Raw genomic sequence first — 12,316 nt, forward strand, 5'->3', positions numbered from 1 at the left:
GTGTCTTTGGTTTTGAACACTGGATGTACTTGTCAATTTGCTTCAGTATTTTAAAGCAATGTTGTAGACTGTAGAAATACATTTTTACAATATTACGTTTATTTAAAAAATACCACAATGACAGTGGCAATGACAGCACCTCTGTCCTGACTCACTGTGTCATATTGCTCTTAGACAAATACTTTTGGACAAATGCAGGTTTCAGAGTAAATATCGCCAAACAATGTCCGCACAATCGAGTTTCCTAAATCCTTCACCAAAACAGTGATTGCCTAATCATAGTTTAGCAACCGTATCCAGCCACAGCAGGTCTGTCAAGCTTTGAATTCCTTCTCCTCATGTTCAAGTGATATGCATAGAATTGTAGTAGGTAAAATATTCTGCAGGAGTTTGTTTTAGCCTTTCCAAAACCGCATATACAAGAGAAATAGAGTACGTAACGGATGAATCTGTGTGTTTATTTGCTCTAACGTACGCTGCATTTGTCTGTTTAACTACCTCTTTACCTCCAAGGAACATCTTTACTTCCAGCGTTAATTTGAGAGGCGACAACTTGTGTTCAAAACAGACTTCCACATGCACCTTATGACCAGTGAGGAAAAAGTCCTACTGTCACAGTACTATCATATAATCAGAGTTTAGGCTAACATCAGAAGCTGTTTTTTTTTTTGTTTTTTTATTGTATTTGTCTAAATTAACACTCGTAGCAGCCAAAAGCCGTTTCTCTATAGAAGTGTGAGGTGTGAACATGTAAGGTCTGAATATCTGAACAAAGTAGCCAAGTTAGAATGATAATACTTTATTACTTAATTTTTCCTCACCAAACTAATACATAATACAATAGTAATACAATATAATTGCAATGCACTACATCTTTCAAGCAACTCACGGCACTAATGTTGGCCTAACAAGTTATCTAGCTACATTTGACAAAATCCGCCAGCGACTGGTGACTAGTAGCCTAGCTCTATGTAGAAAGATAGAGCTGGCAGTAGCAGCGATGCAGCAGACACACAGTCTGCGTGAACAGACACACAAGTGCAAGCTGCAGCAGTTCAGGACTGCAGCCGCCACACACACACACACACACACACACCCCAACGCAGGCAGTGTGTTTCCTACAGAGAAAACACTGTAGGTACAGTAGGTGAAGTACTCACATGAACAGTGGCAGCACATAGTCTGCGTGACTCCTGCAGGGCGATGAGGCAGAAGGCCGTCATGGAGGCATCTGAATCTCTGCCACGCACATCACCCTATACATACATACATACATACACACACACACACACACACACACACACACACTAGTTAATGGAATATATTTATTTTAATCTCCATTAGCTATATTTAGCACTGATTTGAAGACTGATGTCAAAGAAATCTGGGCACGCACAATCATCTCTCCGTGGATCATGGGTCCATTTTCTCTAAATATGCCGTCAGGTTGCTGGGTGCTGAGAATCAAAAACTTGACAGCACCACAGATCACATTAGTTTGTAGTGCCACCAGATTGTGGGCCATAGCAAACACCTTGGCAACATAAGCTGTCAGCCTAAGAGAGAGGAGAGGGTGTAATTGTTTAGTTTCATTTATTTGTATATGAAATATACCCATGTTCACATTGTCAGAAAACATTTTGGTATGAGTTCATGGATGTTTGGATGCCTTACCAGGTGCTACTTGCGCGATAGGGAAATGCAGCAAAAGACCCATCTTTTTTACGATAGGCGAGCTCGTTCCGGAAGCCTGGACACAAACAAAACAACCTTTTCACTAAGTGATATTCACCTCATCCAAATGGTTGGGCTTAGTGCTCTGCTCATGTGTGTCATTTTTTTCTTTGACTGTAGCACATTCTTCTGATGGCTTGTAGTCCTCAGTGGCATTCGGCCCGTCAGGAGAACCAGGACATTTCCCAGTGGCCAGAGGGTCGTTTTGGCCTGCACTGTCAACAGTCAACTTAACCAGCAATAATATAAAAAGCATGAAAGAGCTGTTGTGCCTCTTGCATCACTTCACCCGTGTGTGATGCTACCTTGCTAAACTGTTGTGGCTGCAGTGTGTGTCCACGGTGTTACTGCTGTAGTGCTGCTACTGCCAGCCCTATCTTGTTTTTTTGACTTTGATGATGGCCATCAATTCTAATAAGTATCCATTGTTGATGAGTGGTTGTTAGTTTCGAGTTCAGTTAACGAGATTTTTGCTTACTTAAAGAGAGAGAGAGAGAGAGGGAGAGAGAGCACTCTGGAAAACTACTGCCTTTCACCTAATCTTCTGTTAACTTATTGACATAATTATAAATATCAATGAATATATATATTTAAATATTTCTGCTATGACTAGCCTATATAGTACACGTGTAGCCTCCACTTTCTCCTGTAATAATATGTAATTGTCAAAATTGCAGAAAAATAATTAATTAATTTTATGAACTAATTTCATTTTATAAATATTTATTGGTCATTCATAATTTTTTGTATTTTGTATTCTGGATAACTTTCCTCCCAGATGAACATAGCGGCCAAATTTATAAGTATTATTATTATAATTATATTATTATTAAAGATTATTTAATCTCAGTGTCCCTATTGTATCTTGGCTGTCTGGGGAATTGGTAGTGTGTTGTACATTAACACCAATCCCACAAAGAGGGGCATCAGTAAAATTTCAGGTAACTGCAAATAAATACATCTGGGTGAACCCACCGGTTTTGATGTGTTTGAGGGCTTCATCTCGTTTCTGAAAGCCCACAGTTTCCCACTGGTTGGTTTTGTCCAAATATGTGGTTGCAATGACAGGCAGGGTCGTGTGGTACATGTTCTGCTCTCCACAGCCTGATGGCTGGTAGATCAGACTACCCATTGATGTCCCACTAATGGCGTTCTCCACCAGCAAACTTACTTGTTCCCTCCCTGCATGTGCACACACAGACAGAAAAACCAAAACATTATAAATCAACAGGAAGAAACAAGTAAACAAACATGCAAAGGTCCCCAGAGCCACCGAGGTGATCATTTCCAAATAAGAGCAATATTAATCAACACCAAACATTACATCTCACCAGTCACGGAGATCTGTGTGCTTGTAGGCGTGTTTGGAACCAAATCTTTCTTTTGAATTCCGCTGTTGATAATTTCTTCTTGTTTACCATCTTAAGGGAGAAACAGTGCACAAGTTGGGGGATCAATTCAAGAGATAAAAACATAATGTTACTAAATTACTGCACAGTTTGGATATTTAACAGGTAGACTCACCTACACCTTTCTTAGTGGGGTCTAGAGTTACAGTTATTGGAGTTTTCACCAGTACGCCTTCAGGCTGGAAAAAGAACAGGGCATGTGTTATAAATTGTAACTACAACAGTGTATAAGAAAATGCTGCAATTTTCTATTTAAAATTTCCCATCCCTCTGGATCTGTTTCTTTTTCTTATTTACAGTTTGTTGTGAAAGGGCTGTTACATTTCCTCCAAAGGTAGGCTCAAGAGATGCCTGCTTCCCTATTCGATTTTATCACAGAAGATCGCTGTTTGTTTCCCATTTCCAAAATCACCCACTATTCTTCTTATAACGAACTCTCAACAATGAGCAGTAGAAACTTTGGACGCCTACTGATCAACATTATTTTGCATCAGCACTGACAGCTGTAGACGTGCACAGTGGTAAATTTTTACATTTATAAAATGTGGAAATGAGCACTGTAAAGAAAAATTGTTTGCAGAAAGTATTGGACATACCATGGACACCAGCATGTGGATGCATTTATACGCTCAGAATTTGGACATTGGCAGATTACCTTTATACTGTACAATATGGCAAAAAAAGAAATTTAAAAGCATGACCACAATCATTCCCTATAATAGTAATAACCATGAAATTCTTCTTGATCTCATGGTTATTACTGTAACCATGGCGACAAAACTCTACTAAGCTTAAGAAAGAGTCATTCTAGCCCAAACACACAGTACTTTTTCTCAACAACTAATATTTCAACAGTAATTTGTAACAGCAGTGGCTTCAGATGAGAAAATGCCTGTGTGTCATTCCAGAGAACATGGATAAATAACATATTTTGCCATTTAATCTGGAAGAGCTGCTGAATATGATTAAATTTCTCTATCATGAAAGTGGCTACATACAACATCTCAGTTCAAATCAGTCCAAACTGCAACTGCAGATTGAAAATTTTACTGCAACAGCAGGACACTTTTGAAAGGTATAAAAATGCTCTAAACCCACTACAGAGTCTGTTCCTCTTACCACCACGCGCAGCATCTTCATGACTCCATCATGGAGCGACGAGTCTTTAACAGCTGCTTTGACTTCAATGGGGAATTGTCCTTCCTTCATGGGAATAACGATGAAGGGTACAGATCGGGTGGTGTCAGGCCCAACTTTGACCTCCTGACGAAACCTTGAACGCTTTGAAGCTGCACTGCACACATGCTGCTCCTCAAGCAGCTCCATACGCACCTTAAAAGAAGACGATAGAGATCATCAATCAGTCAAATACAATGGAGAACAATCACTCATTAACAGATGTTGATTGTTCTCAGGATTTACATATAATTTCCTTCACTTTGGACAATTTCAGGTACTCTTATAGGGATGTGGACATTTAATTATCACCAAAAAAGATAGTAACTGTCAGTTTTAGTTTGGGTCACTCAACAGTTTAAATTGGTTCCCAGAGGATAAATTTAATATTAAGAATGAGAAGGTGCAGTGTAAATTTTGTGGTAAGGTTGCCCCAGCTCTGGGACTGACTATCAAGTCAGCAGCAGTTACACTTATCATAAACTGGAGAGAGGATCAGTCAAATATTTACTGTTGTTTTTGCCTCTGTCTCCAAACTCCTAAGTAAAATATCATGGTATCATTGACTTTGGCCTGAAACATCAGAGCAAGACCCCACAAACTTACAGTGATAGGATCAGGGCTGTAGTTGTGGAGGATTGCCTTAATTTCCAGCTGTTCTCCACGGACGGCAGAGTAGGGTAGCCTGAGGTCAATAAAGAAGTCCTTGCGGACAATTACTTCTAATGAATCGCCAACACAGATTCCTTAAAGATGAGATGGATAAAAAAAAAAGTAATGGATGAGAGAGGTTAAGGTTTAGACAGGTACACCTACAACATAAGACATATTTGCATCCTCACCGTTGGTTCTCGACAGACTTATGCCAGTGAACTGCCAGGTTGTGATTGTGTCTTGCAAAGGAACATTTTTCAAAAACGATGTGGAGTCACTAAAACAAAGAAAAGTGTTAAGGCTCAAAAGAGCTAAAAGGAAGATTTAAACTTTAATGGTGTCATACATGGAGTTATCAGTGTATGTTTCAGTTGCCTCACCAGTTGGGTGTTTGTCGAGGGCAAGCAGGCAGTTTGATGTCTGACCACAGCCAACTTTCAGGGAACTTGGTGCGAGAAACAATGTCATTGCTGTCCATGTAACTGTTGTCATCAGCTTCACCTGATGTGACATTAAAAAGGTTACTATTTTGATTGTTTTTTTGTTTTTTTTTAACTACCAGTGTGACCATGAATAACCACCCTGGGCTTTTGCCCCATCCCTTGTCCCTGTCTCTTACTGCGAGCCAGTTGAAGGTCTTCCTCTCTGCTCTCAGATCGCTCCTTTTCCATCTTCTCGCAGCAGTACGTGAAGGCCTCGATACAGGCTGGACCTTCTGAGATGTACTCACTGCGCCTTTTACAGCTGTATGAAAGGGGGGTGTCCTTCATGCCATCCAAACAACACTCACGTTGTAGTTCATCTTGATAGTGACTCGCTGGGAAGAAAGAGGGTTGTGGAGGTGAGACAGAGACAGAACTGGAAAGTTGTAAATAAATCATTGCAAAACACGGACAACAAGAAGTAGAGATCTATAAATGTGTCACTTCAAGTTAGTTTTAGCTGCTAAGAGCTTCAGCTTGTTTGCATTTTCCACTAAAACAAAGACTTAATATGACTTCATGTCTGGTTATTGCATAGTTTAGAGCTGTGGTACTTACCTAAGCTGGTTGTGACATTCATTATATGAGTGGCTCGTTGCCTTCTGTTGGGGGCCGCTTTGGGACATTTCAGTTCTGGAAAGACAGCACAGAGTGGATCTTAAACATAGTCCAACAAGTTAAGACCTAAACTGAATTTTGCATGGTATAAACAGTAAGTTATCTGTGATTGTACATCACATTTGTCAGACTGTTAAAACTTATACTAATGCTTTATTTTGAAAAATTGACAAACAAAAAATGGCTAACGGTTGAAGTCAATATAGAAATGCCTCAAAGTTGTGTTTCTCTGCTATCTATTTAACATCTCACTTACTACTACTGGTATATGGCAGATAATCTTGGTTTTCTGTGGCCAGAGTTCAATATGTCTGTCACTGAGATTTCTGCCTTGTCCCCAAAGCAAAAGTGGTAAGTAGAGCTGTTTGTGGTACTCACAGCACTTAAAAATGACATTAAAAAACTGAACAACAATGAGTAATTTAAGAAACGGTGTTTCTGAATCCGTGTGCATGGTTAGATACCACACAAGGCTAGCAAAAAAAATTAAAAAATAGTAATTTGGGTGAAAACCCTTTAAGATGCAGGTCTACAACTGTCCACTAGACAAGTGATTCTGAAACTTTCTCACATCAAAAACTCGTAAACTGACACAAATTAGACCAATAACCCCATCTGAGAAGATATTTTTTTCCTACATATTTGGATTAAATTAATGAAATTACTCTAGTAGGAGAAGGGAAAGTGTGTGACTTTAGAGTGAAGTAATGTCACCTTGTCTGTAGGGAGTCCCAGAGGCAGTGCTGGACTCGAACAACAGCCCAGCATCGGAGAACACACCCATATTGTCCTTCCCTCCACCTGCTGTGCAGCCTGTGTCGTATTTCTCTACAATATCCCACACCTGAATTGTGTTGAAGTCATTTACACACAGAAATACAAAATAACAAGGCACTGGGTTACATTATGTAAGTTAAACAGACATATTTGTAAACTGTCATGACAAGTTCTGATATGGTATAATAAAGCCCTGCCTCTGCAGCATGACAGATATACATTGTATGCATTATCTGTGTGCTAATCAGCCCCTTACATATACTGAAAACTTCACATTTTCATATATATTTTTTACAAATAAGTATATATATATTTACATAAGCTTTTTATATTTTCACAGATAAAAATGAAATAAAGAAATTGCCTTCTTCTGGGTGAGGCGGTGCTTGTTGTTCAGGACGTAGACACCTTTGTCAACTGCCACCAATCCCACTGTGGCCTCTGGATCTCCAGTGACCTTCAGACCAAACATCCTGCGAGGCTCATAGGATGGAGCAGGTCTTGATGATTCCAACTTCAGCTTCTTCAGGGGAAGGGCAAGGAATTAGTCATGCTGTTTTGTCTTTGGTAAATAAGTATACGGATTGATAAGTATTTGCTCATTTAAAAAAAAAGTCCTCCAAATATAGTACCATCTTTTTTGGTTTTATTTCACTTAATTACTTTAACCTTGCTACATCAGTGATGTGTGTCTTACTGAGCCCATGCAGGAGTCCTTGACGTCCACCCAAACAGAGTCTGATACCACCTCATTGGCAGATGTATGGTAGTAGGCTATGATGCGGAACGATGGCAGCATGTCTTTGGTGATGGGAACTATCAGGGAAATCAGGACTTGACCTCTTGTCCTGTAACGGCCATGTTTGACCAGTTGACCTCTGCTCAGGATCTATGATACAGATTGAAGCATCAGCACTTACCCACTACATAGGTTATTTACATGCAACAAAAATAGCTCCATATGTATGTCCACGTGTGCTAAACATCTCTCACCAGGTATGTGATATCAGTTTCTTGATTTGGCTGCCTGTTGAGGTTGAGGTTGATTTTCAGATTGTTTCCTATGTCAAGCTCTGCTGTATCCACACCTGCAAAAAATGATATTTTGTAATGAAAGCCGCACACTGAAAAGATCTTGTTCATGGTTCATACTTTGCCATCGCCACCTTGTTTTACCATCTGGTGTTATCTCCTTTATTTCCTTTACCTATGTGGATGTAGTTTTTGCTCTTAGTTTGATACGGGGCTGCTATCATTTCAGCTGATGCTTGTCTTTCACGTGAAATACGAGGATCATTGGTCTTTGCCTGCAATTAGAGACACACACACACAGGTAAGTATACACACAGAGTTACAGTTGAAATCATTAATACAAATTTTCAACAGATTTTCACTACTCTCGATTCCTGTTGGTCAGAAGTTTACATGGACTAAGTTGTCAAAGCTTTGAAACCCAGGAAATTATCTCAGGGCTTTAGAAGTTTCTGACTGACGTAATCTGACATAATCTGAGTTCTTTGGAGGTGTAAGAGGTATTTTAAGGTCTACCTTCAAACTCAGTGCCTCTTTGCTGAACATCATATGAGAATCAAACATCCAGGCTTGTGGAAGCCTACATGGAATGTTTGACCTAAATTAAACAATTTAAAGACAATCCTACCAAATACTCATGTATGTAAACAAAGTGTATGTAAACCTCTGACCCACTGACAGCTGTATATAAGAAAAAAAAAACAAAAGGACTCAGGTCTGTACTATTCTATTTATCCTATTAGACAAGGGTTTAGAGATAATACAGTAGCTTGCTTACTTAAAGCTGCATTATTTGATTAATGGCTACCAGGGGGCAGAAAGATACCTTGACTACAGTATGTTTGTCAGTCTCACTCTGTCAGTCGTAAATATGTCAGCAGCAGATCCAAACAATGAGATTAAACGAAGCTAAAAATCTGCACAAAGCTTCAGAGTTGGGCAATTACAGCCCTGGGCTGTAATGTAAAATGTTGTTGTTGTTTTTATTTTAGGGTATGTATTTTAATTTCTTTTGTTTCTTCACAGTTGTGTTATTTAAGTTTTTTGGTGTTAAGCAATATGTCAACTGCCATCTTTTTTTATAATGTCTTTATTAAGGAACTATGTAGAAAAGAAAAAAATAAATAAATTGAAGACTTACAGTGATTCTCAGATTTTCATTTCCTGCCACCGTATTGATGGTAACCTTTGCCATGCCGTTGTTTCCAGTGAATCCCTGCACAGCGCCCGGATCCACCACCACTGTAATACCTTGTGCTGGAGTTTCATCTGGGTTCGTTACTTCAACCTGCCATCAAAGACACAAACAGCTGAACAATCAGAAAACATAAAATTGTCTCATGAATTGTCTTCAATTAAACTTATCTTAGTTAGGGCAATTACATAAATTTGTCTACAAACTGCACCACTGTGCACTAATTATTATAACTTGGATGGTATACAGTGCTCCAAAATAATAATGGGTGAATTTCTACTTTTCCTCTGGAATCATCTGTTAAGAGCTACCTTTGTATCATAATGAAGATTCATGAAGGATCAAAACACTGTATTGATCATTTATAGTTACTAAGAAAGAATTAAAGTGCATGTGGCTTCATGGAAAAAAAAAAAAAAAAGTACTTCACCGCGACATCGAAGGACATTCCTGGTTTGTAATATTTGGGTGTTCTCTTGAAGTGGATGGTGTAAGGTGAGGTGACAATTTGGATCCCTCTCAACTCTGCCTCCACCATTTCACCACCTGTGAGTTGACGCAGAATCACAAACACATGCACACAAAAGCTGATTGCAGGTGTGTTTTGCATTGGTTCCATCTCTGTTGACAAACTAGACAACAAAACGTTCCATTCCATTTCTGATGAACGTGATATGATATGAAGTCTATGATGTATTTAGACATGAGTGATATTAAATAAACCTGTTAAGCTGCCAAATTATTATGAATCAAACATTATCAGACACACAGTCTCTCTTTCTTACCGCTCTCAGTCAGCACACTGACAGCTATATAAATGGAACTCCCCACCAGCTGTTGAATGTTGAAGGTCTGTGTGATGTGCTCTCTCTTCAGTGTGACCTCTCCTTCACCGTTCTCAACCTAATGTGACAAAATACAGAAATATACCTTGAAATACAGTAAAGTGGCACAGTCATCAGCGAACGAGGTACAACATATGTAAATTCTCATGTCAGTCTGTCTTGGGATCAGTTGCAACATCTGAATTTTTTTACACAGAAAGGTGTGGGGCCCATCCTCCAGGTACTTCCACTTCCTCCCACAGTCCAACCACATGCATGTTATGTTAATTGGAGACTCTAAATTTCCCATAGGTGTGAACATGTGTGTGAATGGTTGTTTGTCTCTATATGTCAGCCCTGTGATTGACTGGCGTCCTGTCCAGGGTGTACCCTGCCCTCACCCGATGTCTGCTGGGATTGGCTCCAGCCCCCCTGTGACCCCGCATGAATAAGCGGTGTATAGATAATGAATGGATGGATGGATGGATGGATAACAGATGTGAGTTTAATATACAAGTGTTTGGTTGGTCTAGTCCAAAGGGTCTCTGAGAAATACAAGAAGTGCAATTGTCTGCGGTCTCCCCTGTGTACTCACCAACACTCTCTGAAGGGAGCCTGGAAAACCCTTCTTTTGACCCTCATGTACAACCCCAAATACCACGTAGGCTGTCCCGTCCACCTCCTCACCAAACAGATACCTGAAGCCACAAGAGAAGGACATGTTTAATTCCACAAAGAAATAAAATGGGACCATGAAAAATGGCATGGTCAGAATGTAACAATGTAATGAATGACAAACAGACTAAAACAGTAAGAGCTCTAAAAAAAACCTTTGAAAAACATATTTTACTTTCTCCTCCAATAAATTTACTAATCAAACCTGTTCGCTAAAGCCACAAAACAAAACCTTCCCGCACCTAGCTTTGATGGTGACAGTGAGCTGTTGACTGTCCACGTAGAAGAAGGAGCTCTGAGGTATCAGTTTCACCTCAAAACTAGGAAGCACTGAAAAATGAAATGCATTTTATTGTGTGTCCAACATCAGGTAAAAAGTAAGTGAATGCTTTATGGATCTTACAATAAACTACAATACAATGAATAACAGTTCAGGTGAAAAGGGACTCACCATATTCTTTGACCTCAAAGTCAGCAGAGAAGCTCTCCTGTGGGTTGCTGTGGAACTTGGCCACCACTTTCCAGATTCCAGGACTACACACACACACACACACACACACACACAAACACACATGCAAGAACACGCTTGTCAATAATCAAAAAAACTATTTGACTTATACTGTCCTACATGGGCAGAGAGCAGTAACTACAGAAACACTGGTGTAAAGCTTTATGGTGACGCCTCTCACTGTTTTGTTACTTGTGTCTGTCCATTGCAACATTTGCAAGATTTACACTGAAATAAAAATGATACATGCAGTTTAACGGAGTAGTTCAACACAACACAAGTTAGATGAGAAAACCAAATAAATATAAAGGTACAACAGCAAGTGAGCTTAGCACAGGTAGCCAACGCCTCTACAGGTCATTTATTAACATTTTATATTTCATTTGTTTAACCTACAATTCATACAGGTCGGGGGTATGTAGCTATTTCTTAGCTGGAATCACTAATTTCCTGGAGTTTCTGCCAGTTGCCAATTGTCTAACCAACCAGTTAGGGATGCAGAGCCCAGGGATTACCACAATATCAATTAAATGAAATATATGAACTATAAATGAATTGTTATTAACAAAGTCGGTCAAATTTATATTCACACTAGCAAACAAAGTTACACTCACACAACTCCAGTTTATGTGTCCTCTTCTCTGTTTAACTAATTATTAATTGATGTATGTGATGTTTGTACTGAAGATTCAAACTAACACACTAAAGAGGCAACATTAACTTTATGATAAAACATACTATAAACATATTAAAACAAACCTGAAACGTACTAGATACTTGTCATAGAATTGGGTTGAATTCCCCTGTTATCCATGTTAAAATATAAATTCACTAAACAGGAAATGTTATGTATAGAAATGTAAATAAATTCAAATTAAACTGAATACTCACCTGACAATTTCGCCAATTTGGTAATCTCCAGAGTGGATTCCTGATTTCAGAGAGACGATTTCAAGAGGCAGAGTGATGCCATCAGGAGTCTAAACACAAACAACGTCGAGCAACCATTAACAGTGAGTCTCGCCACTTAACAAATAAATATAGTAAAACCAAACTGCAACAAAGGCTTTTCAAAAAAATCCTTTGTCTACCCTCCATGAGTCTGATCAGCTCCTTGACTGACACTTGACTATTTTAAAAATTTCTCCGTCTTCATTTAGAGAAAGATTTATTTGCACAGAGTAGAGTGTTTTTGTAATTTTGCAATTTTGTAAGAATGTAGGAGACAAAAG

At 39.1% G+C, this 12,316-nt stretch overlaps 1 protein-coding gene across 1 annotated transcript in view; it reads right to left on the reverse strand.

The window, feature by feature from the left end:
* LOC139635977 (uncharacterized) overlaps positions 1-12,316 on the reverse strand; it is a 79,791-nt gene that overhangs the window by 65,685 nt on the left and 1,790 nt on the right. Inside the window, exons 5-28 of the mRNA XM_071503591.1 lie at positions 11,976-12,064; positions 11,028-11,110; positions 10,819-10,906; positions 10,497-10,599; positions 9,863-9,980; positions 9,508-9,623; positions 9,024-9,170; positions 8,058-8,157; positions 7,844-7,938; positions 7,548-7,739; positions 7,215-7,373; positions 6,788-6,917; positions 6,014-6,088; positions 5,593-5,790; positions 5,354-5,474; positions 5,162-5,250; positions 4,926-5,065; positions 4,263-4,475; positions 3,259-3,322; positions 3,066-3,155; positions 2,710-2,916; positions 1,675-1,750; positions 1,397-1,556; positions 1,161-1,256 (exon numbers count right to left, since the gene is read on the reverse strand). Coding sequence (XP_071359692.1) covers positions 1,161-1,256; positions 1,397-1,556; positions 1,675-1,750; positions 2,710-2,916; positions 3,066-3,155; positions 3,259-3,322; positions 4,263-4,475; positions 4,926-5,065; positions 5,162-5,250; positions 5,354-5,474; positions 5,593-5,790; positions 6,014-6,088; positions 6,788-6,917; positions 7,215-7,373; positions 7,548-7,739; positions 7,844-7,938; positions 8,058-8,157; positions 9,024-9,170; positions 9,508-9,623; positions 9,863-9,980; positions 10,497-10,599; positions 10,819-10,906; positions 11,028-11,110; positions 11,976-12,064 — 2,949 coding nt within the window. The remainder of the gene's footprint in view (positions 1-1,160; positions 1,257-1,396; positions 1,557-1,674; positions 1,751-2,709; positions 2,917-3,065; positions 3,156-3,258; positions 3,323-4,262; positions 4,476-4,925; positions 5,066-5,161; positions 5,251-5,353; positions 5,475-5,592; positions 5,791-6,013; positions 6,089-6,787; positions 6,918-7,214; positions 7,374-7,547; positions 7,740-7,843; positions 7,939-8,057; positions 8,158-9,023; positions 9,171-9,507; positions 9,624-9,862; positions 9,981-10,496; positions 10,600-10,818; positions 10,907-11,027; positions 11,111-11,975; positions 12,065-12,316) is intronic.

Source organism: Trachinotus anak, unplaced genomic scaffold (assembly GCF_046630095.1).
Source record: "Trachinotus anak isolate AG129_WGS33_773 ecotype Australia unplaced genomic scaffold, CSIRO_AGI_Tana_v1 ptg000019l, whole genome shotgun sequence".
NCBI classification, from domain to species: Eukaryota; Metazoa; Chordata; class Actinopteri; order Carangiformes; family Carangidae; genus Trachinotus; species Trachinotus anak.